This window comes from Thermothelomyces thermophilus, chromosome 7, assembly GCF_000226095.1.
Source record: "Thermothelomyces thermophilus ATCC 42464 chromosome 7, complete sequence".
NCBI lineage: Eukaryota > Fungi > Ascomycota > Sordariomycetes > Sordariales > Chaetomiaceae > Thermothelomyces > Thermothelomyces thermophilus.
Genome location: NC_016478.1, coordinates 2943422 through 2964595, shown reverse-complemented (window position 1 = coordinate 2964595; position 21174 = coordinate 2943422). Strand labels below are relative to the sequence as shown.

General features: G+C 56.7%; 9 protein-coding genes across 9 annotated transcripts; 6 read left to right on the top strand and 3 right to left on the bottom strand.

Annotated features, from left to right (window-relative positions):
• Positions 1 to 1189: 1189 nt before the first annotated feature.
• MYCTH_2312778 (uncharacterized protein) lies at positions 1190 to 1732 on the bottom strand. The gene has a single exon (XM_003667152.1). The coding sequence runs from the start codon at positions 1668 to 1670 to the stop codon at positions 1341 to 1343; it is 330 nt and encodes a 109-aa protein (XP_003667200.1). The 5' UTR covers positions 1671 to 1732; the 3' UTR covers positions 1190 to 1340.
• MYCTH_2312776 (uncharacterized protein) lies at positions 1733 to 4925 on the bottom strand. The gene is made up of 4 exons (XM_003667151.1): positions 4657 to 4925; positions 4555 to 4600; positions 4455 to 4496; positions 1733 to 4402 (listed from the first exon to the last, which is right to left on the bottom strand). Exons 1-4 carry the CDS (start codon positions 4751 to 4753, stop codon positions 1750 to 1752), a joined length of 2838 nt encoding a protein of 945 aa, XP_003667199.1. The 5' UTR covers positions 4754 to 4925; the 3' UTR covers positions 1733 to 1749.
• Positions 4926 to 5089: 164 nt separating this feature from the next.
• MYCTH_2312771 (uncharacterized protein) lies at positions 5090 to 6272 on the top strand. Its single transcript, XM_003667150.1, has 3 exons — positions 5090 to 5648; positions 5719 to 5860; positions 5923 to 6272. Exons 1-3 carry the CDS (start codon positions 5211 to 5213, stop codon positions 6084 to 6086), a joined length of 744 nt encoding a protein of 247 aa, XP_003667198.1. The 5' UTR covers positions 5090 to 5210; the 3' UTR covers positions 6087 to 6272.
• Positions 6273 to 6574: 302 nt separating this feature from the next.
• Positions 6575 to 8065, top strand: MYCTH_2312770 (uncharacterized protein). Its single transcript, XM_003667149.1, has 3 exons — positions 6575 to 6725; positions 6776 to 7398; positions 7485 to 8065. The coding sequence occupies exons 1-3, from the start codon at positions 6639 to 6641 to the stop codon at positions 7831 to 7833; spliced, it is 1059 nt and encodes a 352-aa protein (XP_003667197.1). The 5' UTR covers positions 6575 to 6638; the 3' UTR covers positions 7834 to 8065.
• Positions 8066 to 8272: 207 nt separating this feature from the next.
• MYCTH_2312768 (uncharacterized protein) lies at positions 8273 to 9721 on the top strand. Its single transcript, XM_003667148.1, has 4 exons — positions 8273 to 8521; positions 8610 to 8668; positions 8744 to 8810; positions 8919 to 9721. Exons 1-4 carry the CDS (start codon positions 8494 to 8496, stop codon positions 9410 to 9412), a joined length of 648 nt encoding a protein of 215 aa, XP_003667196.1. The 5' UTR covers positions 8273 to 8493; the 3' UTR covers positions 9413 to 9721.
• A 1330-nt stretch (positions 9722 to 11051) lies between these two features.
• Positions 11052 to 12915, top strand: MYCTH_2312766 (uncharacterized protein). Its single transcript, XM_003667147.1, has 2 exons — positions 11052 to 11807; positions 11871 to 12915. Exons 1-2 carry the CDS (start codon positions 11118 to 11120, stop codon positions 12777 to 12779), a joined length of 1599 nt encoding a protein of 532 aa, XP_003667195.1. The 5' UTR covers positions 11052 to 11117; the 3' UTR covers positions 12780 to 12915.
• Positions 12916 to 13962: 1047 nt separating this feature from the next.
• Positions 13963 to 14436, top strand: MYCTH_2312765 (uncharacterized protein). The gene has a single exon (XM_003667146.1). It carries the CDS (start codon positions 13998 to 14000, stop codon positions 14406 to 14408), a length of 411 nt encoding a protein of 136 aa, XP_003667194.1. The 5' UTR covers positions 13963 to 13997; the 3' UTR covers positions 14409 to 14436.
• Positions 14437 to 14554: 118 nt separating this feature from the next.
• MYCTH_2312764 (uncharacterized protein) lies at positions 14555 to 15964 on the top strand. The gene has a single exon (XM_003667145.1). It carries the CDS (start codon positions 14737 to 14739, stop codon positions 15565 to 15567), a length of 831 nt encoding a protein of 276 aa, XP_003667193.1. The 5' UTR covers positions 14555 to 14736; the 3' UTR covers positions 15568 to 15964.
• Positions 15965 to 17274: 1310 nt separating this feature from the next.
• MYCTH_2312763 (uncharacterized protein) lies at positions 17275 to 21044 on the bottom strand. The gene is made up of 2 exons (XM_003667144.1): positions 19968 to 21044; positions 17275 to 19858 (listed from the first exon to the last, which is right to left on the bottom strand). Exons 1-2 carry the CDS (start codon positions 20707 to 20709, stop codon positions 17649 to 17651), a joined length of 2952 nt encoding a protein of 983 aa, XP_003667192.1. The 5' UTR covers positions 20710 to 21044; the 3' UTR covers positions 17275 to 17648.
• Between the last annotated feature and the right edge of the window lie 130 nt (positions 21045 to 21174).

The following is a 21174-nucleotide window of genomic DNA, read 5'->3' as shown; positions in this document are numbered from 1 at the left end:
ACATCAACGAAAAATTACCTACCAAGGAGCGCCCGGCTCCGTTCCCAGCTCCTGGTGGGAAATACGAGGAGCCAGAAAAGGCTCGGTCCCGCCGGACTCAATGCTGCTGGCACCCGCCCGCATGGCGACGTATGCCTTCATCATCGAGTCTCTAAAGGGAACCTTCTTGACGCCGCCGTGCGCGCCGCCCTCCTCGACCTCCTTCACACAGTCGGGAAAGGGGCAGATGGGCGGCTTGTCCTGGCTTAGAGTACCGACTTGACCGTCCTCCCTGACCGCGCCAGGCGAAGCGCTGCTGGGGTGAAGGGCGAGGAAGTCGAAACGCAGCGGGCTCGCTGCAGCTTGGGGCTTCCTGGTCATCTAATCGCGATCTCGATGGTCAATATCAGCCAGCTATCATCAGCCAGCAACCCCCAACCCCCCACCCAAAAAAAAAAAAAAAAAAAAAAAAAAGGGAACTTGCCCATACCATTGTCATGGTCGATCGAGAAACGCATCTTGGTCTCATAACCACTGAGCCTTCCCTGCTCACAGCGTGTCAGCATCCAGTCAAGTAAATCTCCCCTCTCTCTTCACACCCGAGAGAACCTTCACGGTTTGGGGACGCAGGAAACGCAGGTTGACGCCTGAAGACTACGTGCTTTGTCAGTGGCGCCTCCTCCATGGTGAGCTGCTCTCCCCAACGAGATTGAAATGCCCGGAACCGAGTAAATAACAAGAACGCTAAAGAGTGCGATCAAAGGAAGTTATCGAAGAGCTGATCGATCTCCCGGCTTGCAACTGGTATCTGCAGCCGCTTGGAAGATGAGGGCACGAAAAAAAAAAAATAAGTTCGAAGCAGCTAGCTTCCTGAAGCAACTTACAGTGAAGATAGTGAACGGGATAATAGCCGCTATGTGACCGGGATGAAGTCAGAAAGGAGGCCGGAGACGCCGAGAAAAAAAAGAGGTTGTTTGGAAGAGGACGTGTACACTCGAGCGAAGAAGACTTGAACCAACTCAGCGCATGGAGAAAAGAACAAAAATAGGAGCTAACAGACCGTCACATTGATTGTCGCCCAGCCGTAAATTGCTCAAGGTGGGCGATCACGCGTTTCCCGAAATCAGATAAAAGGCATGCATGAGAACAATACCTATCAAAGGGTGATCTTGATCATGCCGCGCCGTATTTTCCCTAGTTGAAGCCGAACGCAGAACCTCATATTGATGGACCACCGCCAGTTGCCGACATAGTATGCCTTCCCCGTATGGGATGACGGGTGGCTGTGTGCAGGTTTTTGCCCGCCTAATTGAGATCCCAAACATGACTGGGCTGGAAAGTCGCGAGTTATGCCTTGTCAGCTAAGCCTTCTTCTTCGGCCGCCCTTTTCCCTTGGTAGCGCCTTTGCTCCTTGCCTTCGGCGCCTTGTCATTCTCCTCCTCCTCCTCCTTCTCCTCCTTCCTGTCATCATCACCGGCCTTTGCCGTCTTCTTGGCTGTCTTCCTCGCCGCCTTCGGCTTGGGCTGCCTGATGTACTTGTCCTTCTTGAGGTCGAGCTCCTCGTCCTCGTCGACGTCCACAATCTCGGCCACATCGTTCTCGTCCTCTTCCTCAATCGCCTCCTCCAGGTCAGGCATCTCTTTGTCCGCTCTCCTGGCCGCCCCTGTCACGTTCACACTGCTGACTTTCATGAAGGGCACAGGATGCGATGCAGCATTGTACCTGAAGCGGGTTAGCCCAAGTGTAAATGGGGGTGGGCAAATGGAGAACTTACAGCCTGGTGAATGTCGCCTTGGTCTGCGTATCGAGCTGCACCGTCTCTTCGGACTGAGGTCCGACCCCGAGTTCCTTGATGCTATCAAAGTCCTCGCGGGTGAGGTAGTAGCTATCCATCAGATTGATAACGTCCTCGACAGCATCCTTGCCCTCCAGCTCCAGTCGCTTGATCAGCTGGTGCCAGAGCACGGGCAGATACTGCTGCCGGATCTCGTTGTGGTCACCCGACGACTTGAGGCGCATGTGGGAATGGATCTCGCGGACGAAGCGGCCGAGCTTCCCATACTTGCTGTTGTTGCCGAGCCAGCTTGTAAACACGGGCTGCTCCCTGAACATGCCTGCAATGAAACTCGACGGCCTGACGGTGCTGAAGACTGCATGCGCCGGCATCAGACTCCAGTGTTGTTGCGGGCCATGGATCATGCGGTCAACCAGGTCACCGTCGCTGATGCTTTCAGCCGCCTGATCAACCAATTCCAGCCATTTGAGGTTCTGCAACCTAGCAGGGTAGTTGTTGCCGTTCAATGCCGCTGGTTTCGACCGGAGATAGTTCTCTTGAATCATCAAGAAACTGAACTCGTGGTCGTTGAAGTAGAGCTCGATCTTGTCGTTCAACGTCGCTTTACTCGCTGGGCTGAAAAGGCCGCCGCCAATCATCTTTTGGCAGATATCCCAAGGCTTGAGGACGACGTGCTTCTCCCAAGCCTTGGTCATATCCTTGCTCTGGTCGAAGTCCATCGTTGTCTGATCCAACTTTGCGGTGGACAGCATATTGATGATCTGGCGAATGTCCTTGCCGCTGCCTTCAATGAGCGCGTTGATGACCTGAGGGGGGATCTTGAGACCCTCTCTGTGACAGATGGTCATGATCCTGGACCGGATCTGATCAACAGTCGGGCGCTGGAACTTGATGTCGAAGGCGACGTGATCGAAGGGCTTCATCTTGGGCAGCCTCCGCTCATTGCAGATCAGGATGAGGGGCACCTCCGTCTTCTTGCAGAACTTGGCGAGGGCGCCAACACCGCCGCGGTCGCCTGCTGACATCCCGTCGACCTCGTCCATCACGAGGACAATCTTCTTCTTGCTGACGTCGACTTTCTTGCCGTCGCCGGCAAAGTAGCCCATCAGCGACGTATTGTTGAGCACGTCGCTGACGCCGCCCTCGACAAGCTTCTTGCTGCGGGTATCGCTGGCATTGCTCTCGAGAACGTCGTAGCCTTCAAGCTTGGCGACAAGATGAGCAGCTGTCGTCTTGCCGATTCCGGGAGGGCCAGAGATGATGATCGCACGGTACCCGCCCATGCCGTCGGCGCCTCTCTTCTGAAAATCGTACTTGCGGGATATTGGCCATTTCCTGAGCCAGTTCTGTATCCGCTCGACGTTCGCTTTGTTGCCGCAGATCTGACTGAGCTGGGTGGGAGCATACTTGGTCGTCCACAGCTGTGACAGCGGCTGGGTTGGGGCTGGAGTAGGGGCACCGCGGGCCGCGGCAGCCTTTTTCGCCTCCTTCTCGGCCTCAGCCTTGCGTTCCTGCTCTTCCTTCTCCATCCGGGCTGCCTCCTCTCGGATCTTCTTCTCTTCAGCCTCCTGCTTCTGCTTAGCCTTCCCGGCCTGCTTACCACTACCACCGTGAGCGGGCATCGTCCTGATGAGGTAAAACAGGCCTTCCTCGTCAATCGTCTTGATCCCATGCTCCTTGATCTTTCTCAGCTTGCTGGGTCCGGCATCATCTCCAAGGACGACAAAGTCTGTCTTGCTGCTCGGTGCGCCCGTGACTTTGCCTCCGTACCGTTTGACCAGAGCTTGACCCTCTTCGCGGCTAAGTGTCTTGAGCATGCCAGTGAAAACGAAGGTTTTGCCCAATAGACAGTCCTCCGCGCCTTCGGGTATTTCGGCAGCCCCGGCCATTGGAGGTGGCCCAGTATGGCCGCCTCCTGCAGCCGCCTTCCGCCAGTCGAATTTGGCGTTCGGGTCTGGTGGCGGAGCGTCGGGGGCCTTAACTGTAGGAACATTATCAAGAATAGCCTGGATATCATCTGACTCAGGCTCAGGTTGCTTCTTCGCCCTCGGAGCGCGGGGCTTTGCTGCCTTCTTCGCAGGCTTGACATCATCATCGTCCTCATCGCTGTCCGAGGTTGGGGTCTTGCGCTTTTTGGCCGGAGCCTCTTTGACGGTTGCCTTCGGTGTCGCCTTCACCTCGTCTCCGTTCGCTTCCTCGTCGCCGACCCCCACAGGTTTTCCAGAACGCGAAGCCACTCTCTTTGGCTTGGGGAGAAATTCTTCTTCGCTCTCTTCTTCGACGTAATCGTCGTTCTTTCGCTTGTTACCACCCCTCACCTCCGCCGCGAAGATGTCATCTCCCGCGTCCTCGTCGTCGTCGTCCAGAAACGCATCATCATCCGCATCGTACTTTTTGTAACTAGTGATGGGCTTCTTTTTGGTTCCGTTTTGCTTCGGATTCGCCGCTTCAGATGCTGGTTCTGTACCTGTTGGCTTGGTCCTAGGGCTCAAGCGGACCTCGGTACCAGAAGCTGGGTGGGTTTTGGACGCTGGTTTTGGCGTAGATGACGTGGCGTTTGGCTTCGGCTTAGATGCCGCAAAGTATTTGGCGGCAGTGGTTTCTTCGCCCTTCACGGCAGTAGGAGCACTAGCAACGGGTTAGGAGCACAGGATACGAGCCTCAGGCAAGTAACACTCACGGTGCCCTCTTTCTCGGCGAGGTCCTGGTTGGCTTCTTGGTTCTACAGCTTCATTAGACATGGTAACCCCAAGGAAGCAGTATAGTTGTGGTCGACCTACTCGATAACCTCTTCGTCGTCACTGTCTTCGACAACCTTGCGTCCTTCTGCAACAAATCAGAAGACTACCTCCCATGGGGCAATTCAATGAGGATATACGCACTGACTCGAGGTTTCTTTGTCTGTTCCTCCTTCTTCGCCGCTGGCTTAGGCGGGGGGGCACCGCTTTTCGGGGCGAAGAAGCTGCGAATGTCGGGCATGGCAGCGAACTTGTCGAATGAGAGGAGTCTAGATCGAAATGAGAGAAGTGAAAAAGAGAAATATGAGGTGAAGGTGGTTGCAAGAGTTATGTTACACTTGAGTTCGGGCCTGACTCAATATTGCCGCGGGAAGTCCAGGCAGGCGATGGAAGCCTGGAAGCCTTGGTCGCGGAGTTGGGATCGTTGACGCGCCGTGACGGGAAGGGCGACGCGGGTTAAGCTGAGTAGGGCCAATTTCTTGGCGTTTGGCGCGCCTAAGCGTGACGTGCTGCATTAAAGTGGTACCCTTTAGATCGATATTTCCTTATCCATAATTTGTTTCTGGGCCAATGCCGGCGCTCCCGCAGTTTCTCCAAGGCGGTGCCAAAGCGTTCGCCGGGGCCCTTTTTTCGGCGCTGGAACCACAGCCCATCTTCGGGACCCCATCACGGCCGCGAACCCAGCCAATTCGACCGCCATGAGGCCAAACGCTTCGTCGGCGCTCCTCGGCGCCTTCCAGGCGCTAAGGATAATGCCCGCGACACCACTCCGCGCCTCGCTCCCTTCGGCGACCGTCCTCCGTCCCTCGGCCGCGACCACATCCGCGGCTACCTCGCAGCATGTCAGGCTATTCTCGGCGACAGCGATCCGGGCGGGAACATGGTTGGAGCCCAGTCTTAGCCGCAAGAAGAAGATGATGAAGGGCCGGCCCCGAGTGCCGACGGGAGGATCGACAAAGGGGACGACAGTGGTTTGGGGCGACTACGGGTTGCGCATGTGCGACCACCACCGCAGGATCAGCGCTGCCCAGCTCAAGGTGGCTGAGGACACCATTAAGCAGCGGCTACGTGGCGAGAAATACCGGCTGTACAAGAGGGTTGCCTGCAACGTCGGTGTCTTTGTGAGCGGCAACGAGGTAAGATGATGGATGGCACACGATTGTGGGGGGGACTCGACAGTGTGAGCTGACGGCGGCTGGCTTCAAGATGAGAATGGGTAAGGGCAAGGGCTCTTTCGACCATTGGGCGGCCAGAGTGGCGGTCAACCAGATTCTCTTTGAGATCCGGGGACTCGTGCACGAGCAGGTCATTCGGGACGCCTTCCGGCTTGCGGGTAACAAGCTGCCAGGTACGGGATAATCCGGCTGCTATGTACAGGTGCTGAGTTGCGGATGCTGACCCTTAATTCAGGGCAATACGAATTCGTCAAGAGGGGCGACCCTCCGGTTGTTGGAATCACAAAACTGGATGGCATCACCTTGGAAGACCTGAAGAAGCCGTGGAAGAAGCTGCCAGGACCCACGACGCCCTCGCCATCTACGAGTTCTTCCAGCTCGGCACCTCCTCCGTCATAGGGCCTAGGCCATGCCCTTGTCCCTGATGTATAATATGTAGACCAATGCAATAGTCTGTATGCGTGTCGAATTCAAGCGCACACTTCGAGCGGACGATGACCATCAAAACGTGGTGTGAGCTACATTGGCTTTGATCCATGCGTGAATCCTCGCAATTAAGGTTATTCATGTCGCCAATCTAATGTTGACGATCTTTGGTTGAAAGCTGTCTACTGCCGTATCGGGGCATGGGGGCTGTGACCGGAGCTGATGATGATTTTGGTGTACTGAGTCATCCATGAACCGATGGTGCGGGATGAGGTGCTTACAAGCTCGCTGTTTTGAGCATTTCAGAATTCTCAAAGGAAGCGAAGCCCTTTCATGCAAGTTCCCATTGCCTCGAATGCCAAGGCAGCGATTGCCTCCTGCCTGCTATGGTCCGTGCACCCCTGCAACCGCTTAATTGGGTTTTTGGTAGCGACTCCACGTCGCGTCACCCAGACGCGTCGTAAAGAGGCCACTCTCACCTCTCCAACCCCAACCATTCCTTGCACACGGCATCACAAAATCACCATGGCGCTCATTGTCGACAAGCACCGGCCCAGGTCATTGGATGCCCTCACATACCATGGAGAGCTGTCCGAACGATTGCGGTCGCTGGTATGGACTGATTTCACCGATCGCTAGTGACGTCTACTAACGGCCCGCAGGCACAAAGCGGCGACTTTCCCCACCTTTTGGTGTACGGTCCCTCTGGTGCAGGCAAGAAGACAAGAATTGTGGCCACACTAAAGGAGCTGTTCGGGCCCGGAGTCGAGAAGATCAAGATCGACGCGCGCGCGTTCCAAACCAGCAGCAACCGCAAGCTCGAGTTCAACATTGTCGCCTCGGTCTACCACCTGGAAATCACACCCTCAGACGTCGGCACCTACGACAGGGTGGTCGTGCAAGATCTGCTCAAGGAGGTCGCGCAAACACAGCAGGTGGACCAGTCGGCGAGGCAGAAGTTCAAGGTGGTCGTCATCAACGAGGCGGACCACCTCACCCGAGACGCCCAGGCGGCCCTGCGCCGGACCATGGAGAAGTACTCGCCGAACCTGCGGTTGATCTTGCTCGCCAATTCCACGGCCAACATCATTGCGCCTATCCGATCACGTACTCTGCTCGTCCGGGTGGCGGCTCCGACGCACGAGGAGATCTGCGACGTGCTGGCGGCATCGGCGAAGAAGGAGGGGTGGCCGGTGGTGAAGGGCCTGCACCAGAGGATTGCCGAGGAGAGCGGGAGGAACTTGCGCAAGGCGTTGTTGATATTGGAGGCGGTGCATGCACAAAAGTAAGCCTGCAATGTCTCCGTATTCTTTTTCTTGCACACATACATTCTCGTGGCAACCTGGATGCTAACTATGCCCTTCCTCACAGTGAGAAAGTTACGGACACCACGCCAATACCGCCTCCGGACTGGGAGGCCCTCATCGGGCAGATCGCCAAGGAGATCATGGAGGAGCACACACCGGCCCGGATCCTGCAGGTCCGGTCTAAGCTCTACGACTTGCTGACCCACTGCATCCCAGCAACCACGATTCTGAGGACGCTCACCTTCAAGCTGATTCCCATGATCGATGACGCGCTCAAAGCAGATGTTATCAAGTGGGCTGCCTTCTTTGAGCATCGGATCCGAACCGGGACCAAGGTTATCTTCCACCTCGAAGCTTTTGTTGCCAAGTTTATGAGGATTTTCGAGATGTACTTGATGAGCATGGACATGTGAGCAAGGGGGGGTCGGTTAAGGCTTGGGCGTTATGGGATGGGGCGGGACGCCATGTTTTTTGAGGGCTGGACGAAAATAGCATATTACACTTGGTTACACTTGGTTGCTGACATGCTGTGTAGTGTAGTGGACATAAATCACGCTGCCCAACTTGACAACAGGTCAGGGATTCACACAGCAAGTCGGCACTGGAACAAGAACGTGTTAATTCGGATAGGACTCTCCGGTCTTGGAACGGCTTGCAGATTCATCCGACTTACGATCTGTACCCTAACCCTAGTTTGATCGAGATGCCTCACTTACTAGTACGGACGTAACTACAAGTGTTCCAGACAGCATCCAGCTGTTCCTGGCGAATCAGCTTTGCGTGGTGGGTCCTTTGATGCCACCTGCGTCAAACTGCCGTGCCGTTTTCAAAGGCGCGACCGTGTCCGGAAGCCAGCTGTTGGGGCTCGAGGCTTCCCATCCAGAACCGACAAAAAGGACGAATTGCGCCCGGCCGACCTCAGCAATTGCCATCTGTCTTCCACGCTGGCCTGCTCGAGATCCGACCGGACAGCTGCCGTGTTGTAGCAGCTCGACCCCTGCTATCTCCCAAGCTATCGAATTCGTGCGACCTGGGCGATCCGAACTAGACTAGAAGCTCGGAAAGCTTCAAAGATGACGCTCAACCTCTTTCGCGTCGCCGGTATGCCCCCCCCACCCCGACCACGAAAAGAAAAAGATCAGAGAGCAACCAAAGACTCGAAACAGAGGCTGACATGCGGCCGCGATAGGGGATCTCTCCCACCTGGCATCCATCTTTATTCTTTTGCACAAGATTGTCCAGCTCAAGGTGCGCTTGCCGCTGTTCCCAAAGGGTAACCCTAAATTTTTTGTTCGAGCCTCGAGATTCTAACCAAGCAAGCAGAGCTGCTCGGGCATTTCCTTCAAGTCGCAAGTCCTATACCTGATCGTCTACGTGACACGCTACCTCGGTATGCCTCAATGATGTTTCCTCGCTCCTCTTGCACGCCCACCGCGTGATCGTCGGCCCCAGCAGGGAGCAGTTAGCTGACCAAGAGCAAAAAAATGGCGGAATCCAGACCTCCCATGGACGAGCTCGCCGTACAACTTCATCTTCAAGGTCCTCTTCATCTCGTCGCAGTTCTACATCATCTACCTGATGGCGCGCGCGTACCGGCCGACCAACGACCCGAACCTGGACACGTTCCGGGTGCAGTACCTGCTGGGCTTCGCCGCCGTGCTGGCGATCCTCTTCCCCGTGCGGTACACGGTGCTCGAGATCTTCTGGGCCTTCTCCATCTGGCTCGAGAGCGTCGCCATCCTGCCGCAGCTCTTCATGCTGCAGCGCACGGGCGAGGCCGAGGCCATCACGGCGCACTACCTGTTCGCCCTCGGCATCTACCGCACGCTCTACATCCCCAACTGGATCTACCGCTACGTGACGGAGCCGACGCACAAGATCGACACCATCGCCGTCGTCGCCGGCGTGCTGCAGACGGTGCTGTATAGCGACTTCTTTTGGATCTATTATACCAAGGTCATGAAGGGGGAGAAGTTCAAGCTGCCTGTTTGAAAAAAAAAAAAAAAGGAAACAAAAAGAAAGGGATTGGCGGTTGGGCAGCGCGGAGAGGGGAAAGAAAATCCAAGATGCCGAAACCAAGTATGGGAAGTTGGTTTCATTTTTCTCTTTCTTTGTGCCATCTGAAGTCTCCGTGTATGGTCGTTCGCGTTGTGATGTTTGGTTTGTCTGATACGGTGTGAAATGCGTGATGAATGACAATGGATGGATGGGGGCCGGTGGCTACAGGGCTGTAATCACGAGAAGCTGAGTGGCCGTGGATCTAACCCGACCAGAAATGGTGATAAAGGGGGGTGGGGGGGGGGGCCGGATTCCAAGTGTGAGGATAGCAAAACAAAAAAAGAGACGGAGAATGCATGCCTGGCGTTCGGAGATGATGGCTGGGTCTTCTTCTGTTGGATTTGAAAGGGTCGGATATGGCTCGAATATTTATTCTACCTGGTCGTCTTGGGAGTGTATATAGAAATAGCCTCTCGTACAAATGGGAACGGCCACTTGTTTGTCTCAGGGGCTGGTGCCCGCGATTGGTGACGGAGGGAGTTGCTGCCGGTTCATGGCCAGACCGAACAGCGGTCCCAAGACTGAATCACTCACGATGGCTTTCCCGGGTCCCTGGCAACCTCCAAAAAAAATTTCTGGAAAGCTACATGTAGTGTATTGTCGTCGTTGCCGGCAGGCGCCGGCGCCATTTCGCCAAGAGGTCTTCGACTCCGGGAACTACTAGCACAGATCTGAGACGCCCTCGCCAACGTCCCAGCGTCTCGACATAAAAAGCCCTCGTTTGGCTGGCTGGCTCGCGGGTAAATTGGCTCGACGCAGCACATGGCATGAATTTTCGCCGTTTTAATCAGACAAGCAGAAGCAACCCCCCCACGCCCCGCGCGCATCCGTCTCAGATTTTGGACCCCCTTTCCCCCACCCCCGCCCCTTTGATTCGGACGAGTTAGGCATGTGTCTGTGCGCTCCGGCGCCGTCTTGCTCCGGTGCGATCTACACAGGCTTCCGGGGTATCGTGGCACTTGGCTTTTCCCGATTCGTGGTGTGGTGTACTTGGTACTCCCTGCTGTCTTCCATCATGCTCGGGACCTGTCAAGGCGACGACACAACACATACACATACACACACCCTGGAGGCTCGGCAAGCAAAGACAGCCGCTGTCGTTTTGTATGTATGTGCATACTGTGTACATACATACACTAGATGATGCCTGGTAGCAGGGGGGGCATCGCGCGCCAGGGAGGGGGAGAGAGAGCAGTAAATGCTGCTCTCGGGTTGCTTGCCATCCTATCTCGTTTTCCGACCTCCAAGCGAGCGATGGCGGTCAGGCCTGTAAGCTTGGCTCCCGACCGCGCGGGCTGCTGCGGCATCCTTCTGGGACGGGGGCCGCCTCGGTAAGATTGTGTTTGTGTGGGCGTGGGGTGTGTGTATCTTCATGCGATCACTTGTCTTTAATCCTCTCCTCTGCTCTCTTCTGTTTTGTTTCCGTTCTTTTTTTTCCCCTCCCTTCTGCCGTCTTTTTGGCTAATTCATACCCGCATACCCGCGCTGTCCTCCTTCTGGCTGAAAGGATGATGGCCAGGTCCGCCGTCGCTGCTGCTACTCTGCTTCAATTTTGCCGCCGGCGGTAATATACGTTTTGTTTAATTTTGCTATTTTGTACTTTTCTTTGTTCGGACTGTCTGCAGAGTGGTCTCTTGCCATGGCCAAGAGGCCGCTCATATTCTTGCGGCTTCCGCTTCTCTTCCTGATATTCTCGAGCTGTGCTTGGGTCGGTAATGTGGTGGCAGACGGGCCGGCACCGGTTATTGTGCAGGGGCGGGATGGCGTTGGAGGAGCGGGAGGGCCCGAGCCGGTATGGGCAGGGGTGGTCGGAGGGGCGGTCGGCTGGGTGGAGGAGGATCGGGACGGATGCCAGGCCATGATCACTCCGCCCCCGTCGCTCCTGGGCCGGCAGGACCAGGGACAGATCCAGGCGCTGAGCGAGCAGCTGCAGCGGATCAGCGACCAGTTCCGCTCGGTCAGCCAGGCGAGCCAACAGGTGAGCCAGTCCAGTCAGCAGCTCAGCCAGTCGCTCCAGCAAGCCACGCAGCGGCTCAGCCAGACAGAGCAAGAGCTGGCGAGCGCCCGCCTGCAGCAGGGGGCCGCCGAGTCTGCCTCGCGGTCCATGTCGCAGGCCTCGGCGGAGGCGTCGCGCCGGGCGGACGAGGCGATCAGGTCGATATCGCAGAGCGCCAGCAGCGCCATCTCGGCGAGCATGGCGAGCCTCGCGAGCTCCATGGGCGCCAGCTTCTCGAGCGCCCTCCAGCTGGCAAGCCAGAGTGCGGCCGACGCGTCGAGGTCTGCGGCGAGCGTGGCACAGAAGGCGCAGGAGGACGCCACGGCGCTGAGGGTAACGTCTCCATCTCGGAAACACCACCGACGACGACGTCACGAGCTAACCAATGTCCATCAGGATGAAGCCAACTCGCAGATCCAGCGGGCCCAGGGCGCCGCGCTCTCGGTCACACAGACGGCCCTGGCGGTGGTGGGCGGCATCATCGGCTCGTCGCTGCTCACCGGCGTCGTCTTCGTGGTCGTCCTCCGCCGCCGGCGCACAAAGCGCCGCCAACGCGACCGCGGGATGGGAAGCGGCGAGGGCAACGTCGGCAATATCGGCCATCCACCACCGACGGGCACCTCCAACAAGGCCTACTCGGTCTCCTCGGCCAAGAAGGGCTACGCGGCAAGTGACGACGGCAGGAGCAGCAGTAGGAGCAGGAGCAGGAGCAGCAGCAGCACCTACAGTACCGACGCCGACGGGTTCCGGTTCCCTACCGGCGTCCAACAGCCGCCGGCAGCCATGACTACTGATACTGGGGGAGGAATATCTAGAAAGCGCATCTCCCCGGCAGCCGCCGCCAGGGTGGGCTACGCGGTCAGCTACTACGGTCTGCGACCCTCCCGCGCATCCCGCGAGGAGGCGGCGGGAGCAACAGCAGCAGCAGCAGTATCATCAACGACATTCCGGCTCGGAAAACCACCCCCGCCTAGGGGAGCAACAGGAGCATCATCGTCGTCATCATCATCACCATCATCGTCATCGTCATCGTCAGCTTCAGAAGCGAAGGGCGGAAAGTTTACCGTCTCACCCAACTCGGGATTCAAATTCAACCTTGAAAACACCCAACCCAGCACTACGCAACAGCAGCAGCAGCAGCAGCAGCAGCAAGAGAAGGAGGAGAAGGAGGATGAGAAATCGGGGAAGAGGAGAACCACCGGCTCGGACGGGAATAGCCAGCCGAGTCTGACCCTGGACCGGTGGTTGCGGGACGGGACGAACGTCAGCCCGTTCCCGATGCTGAAGGGCAAGGTGATGGATTAAAGCCGTGGTGTGGGTGCGGGTGCGCGTGCGCGTGCGTTAAGGCATCTTATCCGGGCAGGATGTGGTGAGGTTTCCATGGAGACTAGGTCCTGTGTGATTTTGTAATGTCAATATACCCGATCATCTTACGCATGCCTATTCCATGAGGGACTTTGTGGGTTGGCGGTTGCAGCAGTTCCAAACGTTCGTGGCAGTTCCCAGTTGAAAGAGGGTCTGGGGCCAAAGCTTGATTACAGGGAGTCAGGGAGGAAGGAGGAATAAACATGACGTAGAATCAGCAAGTGGTTGCGTGCCCACGCAGGGATTGGCAAGCTGAGAAAACAACTTGGTACTAGTAGTCTTCTTTTGCCCAGTTGGTACACACAACTTGAACCATACCACAGCTCGCTATATGGAGCTAGAACACTCTGTACGTACTTGGACAGGAAACAAGCTATAAGCTCTAGAAATTGGTGAAAGAGGGAAAAAAAAGAAAAAGAAAAAGAAAAGAAAAGAAAAGAAAATCAATAATAAAAAGCGAAGGCCCTCATCAGCTGAGAATGCGTGTGTGTCACGAACAATGCTGAGGGCAAGGAGGCTCATGCTCCTATTGTTCCCTCAGTCATCATCATGCTTCTCTCCTTTCTCTCTCTTTGCTCTCTGCACGCAGAAGGACATGGTAGACAGCCAGAGTGGTAGGCAGGGTAACAGGATAGGACAGCGTGGATACCGGGTCCCTTGTAGGCGGAGAAAGTAAAGGTGGGATAAGGTACATCACGTCGCTCGCGAAGTCGTCATAGATCAGATGACAGGCTCGTACAGAGTACTGTACGTATGTATATAAGCTGTACTTCAAGGCATGTATGTACAGCACATATTACGTGAAGTTCTTAACCTCCCTTACTCACCTTTACATACTATTACATGTACCTTGGCCCATTAATAAGGTCCTTGATATGCACCCATCTCACGGCCGCCATTCTGACGCACTACGCATTTCTAAATATTCGGCCCGTGCCCGCTTGCTTTGACTATTATCCCCTGTAACCCGTATGTTGCTCTCCAATGTGCGTTGCCCCGAGCCCTTCCTGACCTCCGAGTCCCATCGACCTTCCATCCCCGAGCCTTCGAGTTGGTCGTCGGTCGTCGGTCGTTCGGTCGTTCCAGAATTCCAGAATTCCATTCCTCCCCCCCTCCCCCCTTTTTCTCCCTCCCGACTTTCTCCCTCCCGAGGCAGACATGAGGTCGTTGCTAGCACTCTCCTTGAGCAAGAAGTTCCTCCTCCTCCTCCTCACGGCACTGCTCATCTTCTCTGCCCTGCTCAGCACCGCCGCCATTGCCAGAAGGGGCGGCCGCCCCTTCTCATTCATCCACAGCCAGCCCTCGGCCGATCAAGACACGTCGCCGCCTTCGCCGCCTCCGCCGCAAGGACAAACACAAGAGATACAAGAGTATAAGTACTTTCAAGAGGCCGGCAGCAACGCCGAACTTAGCCGTATGTCCCACCATCGTACCGCCACCACTTGGTTCTTCCCCTTCCTTCTTTCTCCCTCGCTGCCCGCGTGCATATGTGCGTGCATATGTGCGGTGTGCCTATTTAGGTTCCGCAAGCGGAAGAGGGCCGCCATCCCTTATACACCCCGTATCTAACACCTCGTGCTGCTCACCCGTTTTGAGATCGCTTTAGACTGAAGTTGCTGCTTACCTAGACTATGACGCCCGCTTCTACCGTGGCATCCTCCCCTATAAGGAACGTATGCCTAACCCCTTCCCCCCTTCCCCCTTCCCCCTTCCACCCTCCTTCCCCCTTTGGCATTGTTTTCTTTCTCGATAGGAGACTACATAATGGAAAAAAAAAAAGAGAGAGAAGAAAACGAAAAGAAGGGGAGATGCAAAAAAGAAGAGAAGAGAACCGGAAGAGAAAGAAAGAAAGCTGACAGGCCATGGGCCTCCCCCTGCCGCTCCAGACCGCGCGGTCATGCGGAGCCTGACGCGGTCCTACCTGCGGACCTTTGCCCGCCTGCGCCTCGAGACCTGGCTCGCGCACGGCACCCTCCTGGGCTGGTGGTGGAGCGGGCGCATCCTGCCGTGGGACTTGGACGTGGACGCCCAGGTGACGGGCGCGACCCTGGCCCTGCTCGCCGAGCGCTACAACGGCAGCCTGCACGAGTACGTTGACGACGACGACGATGAGGAGAACCATCCCGACCAGCAAGGCACGGACGGGGCAGAGCAGCAACAACAACATCATCATCGACGACGACGACGACAACAACAACAACAACAACAAGGGTCAAGACCAGACACCGACCGGACCGACCGGACCGACCGGACGCACCGGACGCGCCGGTACCTGCTCGACGTCAACCCCTTCGCGACGTCCTCGCCGGGCCGGGGCACCGGCGCCAACGTGATCGACGCCCGCTGGGTGGACGTCGACACGGGCATGTACGTCGACGTGACGGCCGTCATGGAGCGCGACTGGACCTCGGTCCCCTTCCCCTTCCCCTTACCGCCCTCCGCCACTTTTCCCTCCTCCTCCTCCTGGAGGACCTCCTCCTCCTCCTCCTCCTCCCCTGGCGACGGCGACGGCAACGACGACGACGAGATCACGGACCCGCGAGCCCCCTCGGGAGCGCCGGGCCTGCTGAGCTGCAAGAACGCGCACTTCTACCGCGCCGGCGACCTCTTCCCCCTGCGCGAGACCGCCTTCGAGGGCGTGCCGGCCCTCGTCCCCTGGGCCTACGAGCCCGTCCTGGTCGCCGAGTACGGGCCCGAGAGCCTGGTCCTGACCGAGTGGGAACGGTAAGACCCCCTCCCCTTTTATTATTATTATTATTTTTTCTTTTTTCTTTTCCTTTCTCTTTCTGGTGTTAATTTTTTTTGTTGTCGTCGTTTCTTTTTTTTTTTCTTTATTTTTTTTTTTCGCTCTCTCTCATGGCCAGTACTGCGGACTGACTTGGCAAACCTCAAAAAAAAAAAACGTCAACACCAATGTAACAGCCATCGATGGGATCCGGATCTCAAGGAGTGGGTCAAGATGAACGAGACTGATGTCAAGAAGGGATCATGAGATCAAGCAATCCAGAACGGACGGCTGGTATAATTCATTAGTTTGAACGGCCGTGGCGCTGCTCTGCTCACACGGCCGTTGCTGTATATGTGTGTATGTACTCCGTACATGTAATCCGTACAAACGATCGCCCATCTAATTTCGTACGTATGTACAGTGGGGTCAGAAAAGTGTTTGCCCACCCACTTTTTCCACCCTCCATCTTCAAAGACATACAGAACACGCAAAACAGGGCCAAACTGCCACCAAATTGATATTAAAACTACGGCTATTTCAGTACTTGATTGGGCTACCTTATGATTGAACCAAAAGATCCATCCTTTTCCCCATACCTATAGTCAAATTGACTAGGAATTTAACAGGTATTTGGCTCTAGACTTCCTATAGTACTATAGCCATCTGAGCCACCGTCTTAATCCGATGCTACCTTTCAGAGATTCTTATCTTCATCTAGTGCCAGATATTTTTAATTAGACTAAGGTCTAGGCTCTATAGTAGCTACTAGAGTAGCCGAACCTCGGTAGCCCTCTTTAATAGTTAAACAAACCCCCTATAGTAATATATTACCCTATCCTTTTACAATTATACCCTAGAGCTATATATTGACCTTATCTTATTATAGAAAGAAAGGAAGTATAGTATAAAGATCTAATTAGTATATTTGAGTCAGTTTAACCGGGTACCTTAGGGCAAGATAACAAGAGGTCCCTTATATAGCCTACAAAAACAGCCCTAAACGCTAACTTTGGTTCGGCTACTCTTAAAGGTAGGGAGCAGATAATCAGGGTAGTATTCCTCTTATAGGCTTTATATAACGTAGACTATATAGCTCTCCTAGCCAATTTCAAAGTAGGCCTCATCTAATTAGCAAACCAGAGCCTAGGGAGTCTATTTATTCTATTTGGCAAAGAGGAGCCGTTTTTTCATATTAATGGCTAAAATGTATAGCTTTTTCTATACCTTGTGACGACCTTTTCTAGACTTCTTAAGGATGGCTCGAACAGTAAAGTTACTAATCTGCTAGCCAGATTTAGAAGGTGTTATAAGTAATTTAAAGGTGTCTATTTAGTGGATTATTGTATGCTATAGAAGATGCTAGACAGCTCGATTATCTAACTTAGATAGTCTTCTAGATCTGGGCTTTAATTAGAATGGCTTGTCAGCTCCATTGGTAAGGTTATATTTAACTTTCAAGATAGTGTAGTTGATAGTCTGTTTTGATAAGCTGGTACAGGCTATAATAGTACCTCCTTTCAATCCGGCCAAATGGAGGCCGTAAATTAGGGATCTCTAGGCTTCTGTAAGTTCCCTACGAGTAGTCTTTGGTCTGGGAGCCATCTTATAGTATTGAAGAGGAGGTTGAAGATAGAAAAGTCGGTGTAACTGTTGTTAAAGTTGAAGAGGGGGGAGTTGGTTGACCCGATTTGGAAGTCGCTTACCAGGGTTGAAGTGGGCAAACACTTTTCTGACCCCACTGTACATACATACAACGTGACATAGTTCCTCAGAACCTAACGTACGCTACGCACGCATCGGTAGGTTCCTGGAACTTTTAGGAACGAGTAGCTCCAGGAGGACAATCACGTCAACCAACCACACCTTAATCCCTCTATCCCAACTCCCCACCCCTCCACCCCCCAACCTTCCTTTTTTTTTCCTCTCCCACTTGCCAGGGGCAGTCTCCTCCTCTTGCTCCTGGCAACTAAGCCAAGTTAATATATGCCCCGAGTCTGACCCCCTCTCATCGTTATTTGCGCTGCATAGCGAGTAGCTGGCCCGGGGAAAAAAAAAGCGAATTAAAAAAAAAAAAAGGAACTCTACACGGGCAAGCCCTCCGCCATCGCGTCGTCCCGCTCTAGCTTCTCCAGACCGTTGCACGTAGCGCCGTATACCCGCAGCGGCACCGCCACCTCAAAGCTCTCGCACACCAGGTTCTCCACGCCGACCAGGATCAGCCCGCCCCGATCGTCCCTCGATATCTCCTCCAGCAGCGGGTGCGGCTGCTGCTGCTGTTGTACCGCCTGTTTCGACCCCCACTTCGTCCTCTTCTCCTCCCCCCCTCCCTCTCCGGTTCCGTCCCCGTCCCCGTCGTCTTCATCCTCGTCTCCACCATCCCCGTCCTGTCCCTGCGGCTGGGGCTGGGGCCGATGCTGATGCTGATGCTGCGGCGCCTGGACGGGCACGACAAACTCGAGGCGGACCTTCCAGTCGAGCGCGACGCCGCTCGTGATGAACTCGGGCGTGGCGTGGGCGGGGACGGCGGCGTGGAAGACCCAGCGGCGGGCGAAGAGGGTGGCCTCGCTGGCGCCGGCCCAGACCTTGCGGGTCACGCGGGCCACGCTGGCCTCGGACCGCAGCGCCAGGCTGCCGTCGACGACCCGCTCGGCCGTCTCGAGCGCCGCGTGCACCGCGTAGCACGGCACCTCGGCCCCGCCAAAGTCGACCACGCACGTCACCGTCTCGCCCAGCCGGTACGCCGGCCGCGCCAGCATCACCACCCCGACCCGCCGCCCGTTGCGCGCGATCTCGAACCGGTTCGGCGACTGCGCCGCATGGTACCCGTCGCCCGCCCCGGCCAGGTTGGACCGCAGGATGGCCAGGTCGATCGCCTCCTTGGCCGTCGGCGGCGCGAGGAAGCCGTGGTCCGAGACGGACAGCACCGACGCCCGCCGGGACGACGTCGGCGACCGGGCGGTTAGCCCGTTGGGGCTCAGGAGGGCGCCGTGGCTCGCGTCCTGTGACGGGCGGGCGAGCAGCTCGTCTACATAGCTGAAGAAAGAGGACATCGAGGAGGTGGCTGACGAGGAAGCAGGCTTGTTTTTCGCCGTCCTTGTCTTGTCAGAGCTATTGTTTTTGTTGTTGTTGGTGGTGGTGGTGTTGTTGCTATTAGTATTATTAGTGTTGCTGTTGCTGTTGCTGTTGTCGTCGTAATTGACGGCCTGCACGCGGGCTTGGTCCCGCAGGAGAATGTACGGCGACATCAGGTCGTGGCCCAATATCTCGCCGTGGCTGTTGACGCTCCCCAGCACTCGGAAGGGGACGTCGACGGACTTGATGCGCTTCTCCTTGGCGCCGCCCGGCCGCTGCGTGCCGATGATGAGACTGTACGATATCTTCATAGCTTTCCCGCGATGGGTGGGCGGTAGGCCCCTGGGCAGCTTGAACGAGTACTCATAAGACCTGCTCTCGCCCGGCCCGAGCTGCAGGTCGACGAACAAGATGGACTGTGGCGTAGACAGCAGCGGGATCGCCTTCGAGTTGGCGATCCCGCGCATCTCCTTGATGGTGCTGAGCTCGCCGCCACCCAGGAGCTCGCCGATGGAGCTCGTGATGTTGCCCCAACCGAACCCGCGCAGCAGGCCGCTGTCTCGCTTCGGCGTCTCCAAGCCGACGACACCGCCGCCCTGGCCGCCGACAACCGCCTTCCGCTTGACCGCCTCGAACGGGCCGAGGTTGATGAGCGACCCGTCCAGGGTAAAGGACCCCTGGACCTGCGCGTATCCCATCATGAGCGACTCGGGCAGCCGCGACGGACCGGGCGCCAGGCTCGACCCCATCCTGCTGTGCGGTGACCGGCTCTGTTGCGACCGCAGGGGCTGTTGGGTCACGTATTCCGAGGCGAGCGTCTCGGACGAGTTGTTGCTCAGCGAGTAGAACTCTCCGCTGCTCCTTGGCGTCCCGGCTATGCTCATGGTCGACAGCACCCGCGCGGCCGAGGCCACGGTCTGCTCGTTTATTGTCGGGACGGGATCCCGGCTTCTGGATGGCAATCCGCCCGATGTTGGGCTAGTCGGGTCCTCGTCGGATGCCCAATCTACGGCACCGGCCGTCGCAGGCGAAGGCGACATGGGGAACCTAAAGTCGGCGAGTGCGCTTGGTGTCGCGGGAGAATGGCGGGGGAAGTCGACCCGGGGGGTCTGGGGCGCAGTGACGGTGCCTGGCCGACGGCCGTTGATGCTCCTGTCGGGCGGGTATGAAGCATGAAAAAGGGGTGATGACTGGGAAGCCGGTATCCTGGGATGTGTAGCTACCAATCGTCAGCATCCATCCACTCCTCAATTTCCACTTCCCTTTCGAAGACTGTATTTTCTTTTCTTCTTTCCCTCCCGAAAAAAAAAGAAAAAAAATAAACTCACCAGAAAGCGGTCCATTCAGCAGCCCGCCCCTGGGCAATATCTGCAAGCTCGAAGCCCTCGCGTGCCCCCTAGCCCGCTGCGGCTTGGCCGACGCGGTACTAGTACTGCTGCCCTGGCCATCGTCGACAGTGCTCAAGGACCCAATCGACACGATCGACACCGATCTCTTGTGCCCGTGGCCGCGCCCGTTCGCACCACCACCAACACCACCACCACCACCTGCACCCGCGCCTCCACTCTCCCTGCCCGCCGCGCTGCTGCCGCCGGTTTGCTGCTCCCCCTGCACGACGCCCGAGGGCAGGGGTGACCACGACACGGACCCGGTCCGCGCTCTCGACGCAGCCGACGGCACGGACAACGACAGCGCCGACCGGTGGCCGCGGGCGCTCGGCGGGGGGGGTGCAAGGCCCGGACCGGGCTTCCCGCGGCCGGGCTGCAGAGGCGACGGCTGTCGGGCGCCGCCGCCGCGGTGATGATCGGCAGCGGCGTTTGGGAGTCTCGACGGGCTCGGCGGGAACTGGGACGACTGGGGCGGGCCAGGCCTCAGCGTCGCCGTCGTGGGCATGGACAGGGCCGAGGAGGAGGAGGACGACGACGACGACGAGGCGCTGCCGGCGGGGCGGGCGACATTCTTGAAGGTGATGGTGCACTTGAGCTCCTCGCCTGCGAAGATGACCTGCTCGTGCCAGCGCACAAAGACGCGGATGTTGCTGTTTCCGCTCGTAGAACCGCCGGGCTGCATCGTTCGGGGAGGAAGAGGAGGGAGAGACGAAGATAGGGTCGAATTGGAAATGAAGACCGACTGACCGAGGGCGACGTTCAATGGGCGCGGAGTTCGGTTAATATTATGGTCCCTCGAGAAGAGAGAGGAATTGGTGCGCGGAAATGGTCAGGCCGCTCGATTCAGCATTGCTGATAAGTAGCATCTTGCGAAAAAGAGCGGTGCACGATGCAAAAAGTCGCGAAAGACGCGGTTCCGGGTCCGGTGTCGTTGGCCTACGCTTCTCTCTGGTCTTAGTGTACAGTGAAGGGGGGAAACTCTGGAGGGCGCCAGCGCTGCGGGTACTGCGATCGACGGTACCCCGGCCCCCATGAGCTCATTGCAACCTCCATGTGCTTGCCAGGGGGGCTTCGTCAGGTGTGCTCAACACCTGCAACCCTAACCCTGAAACACCCCCCTTTATTATATGGCACCAACCTCTACTCC

Coding starts and splice junctions, on each gene's coding strand:
- MYCTH_2312778 (XM_003667152.1), bottom strand. CDS start 1,670: ATGAAAGTCAGCAGTGTGAACGTGACAGGGGCGGCCAGGAGAGCGGAC.
- MYCTH_2312776 (XM_003667151.1), bottom strand. CDS start 4,753: ATGCCCGACATTCGCAGCTTCTTCGCCCCGAAAAGCGGTGCCCCCCCG. Junction 4,497..4,554: donor GACGACGAAGAGGTTATCGA/GTAGGTCGACCA, acceptor ATGAAGCTGTAG/AACCAAGAAGCCAACCAGGA. Junction 4,403..4,454: donor TCGCCGAGAAAGAGGGCACC/GTGAGTGTTACT, acceptor ACCCGTTGCTAG/TGCTCCTACTGCCGTGAAGG.
- MYCTH_2312771 (XM_003667150.1), top strand. CDS start 5,211: ATGAGGCCAAACGCTTCGTCGGCGCTCCTCGGCGCCTTCCAGGCGCTA. Junction 5,649..5,718: donor TCTTTGTGAGCGGCAACGAG/GTAAGATGATGG, acceptor GCTGGCTTCAAG/ATGAGAATGGGTAAGGGCAA. Junction 5,861..5,922: donor TGCGGGTAACAAGCTGCCAG/GTACGGGATAAT, acceptor CCCTTAATTCAG/GGCAATACGAATTCGTCAAG.
- MYCTH_2312770 (XM_003667149.1), top strand. CDS start 6,639: ATGGCGCTCATTGTCGACAAGCACCGGCCCAGGTCATTGGATGCCCTC. Junction 6,726..6,775: donor CCGAACGATTGCGGTCGCTG/GTATGGACTGAT, acceptor AACGGCCCGCAG/GCACAAAGCGGCGACTTTCC. Junction 7,399..7,484: donor GAGGCGGTGCATGCACAAAA/GTAAGCCTGCAA, acceptor CCTTCCTCACAG/TGAGAAAGTTACGGACACCA.
- MYCTH_2312768 (XM_003667148.1), top strand. CDS start 8,494: ATGACGCTCAACCTCTTTCGCGTCGCCG. Junction 8,669..8,743: donor ACAAGATTGTCCAGCTCAAG/GTGCGCTTGCCG, acceptor CCAAGCAAGCAG/AGCTGCTCGGGCATTTCCTT. Junction 8,811..8,918: donor CTACGTGACACGCTACCTCG/GTATGCCTCAAT, acceptor GGCGGAATCCAG/ACCTCCCATGGACGAGCTCG.
- MYCTH_2312766 (XM_003667147.1), top strand. CDS start 11,118: ATGGCCAAGAGGCCGCTCATATTCTTGCGGCTTCCGCTTCTCTTCCTG. Junction 11,808..11,870: donor AGGACGCCACGGCGCTGAGG/GTAACGTCTCCA, acceptor AATGTCCATCAG/GATGAAGCCAACTCGCAGAT.
- MYCTH_2312765 (XM_003667146.1), top strand. CDS start 13,998: ATGAGGTCGTTGCTAGCACTCTCCTTGAGCAAGAAGTTCCTCCTCCTC.
- MYCTH_2312764 (XM_003667145.1), top strand. CDS start 14,737: ATGCGGAGCCTGACGCGGTCCTACCTGCGGACCTTTGCCCGCCTGCGC.
- MYCTH_2312763 (XM_003667144.1), bottom strand. CDS start 20,709: ATGCAGCCCGGCGGTTCTACGAGCGGAAACAGCAACATCCGCGTCTTT. Junction 19,859..19,967: donor GCTGAATGGACCGCTTTCTG/GTGAGTTTATTT, acceptor GACGATTGGTAG/CTACACATCCCAGGATACCG.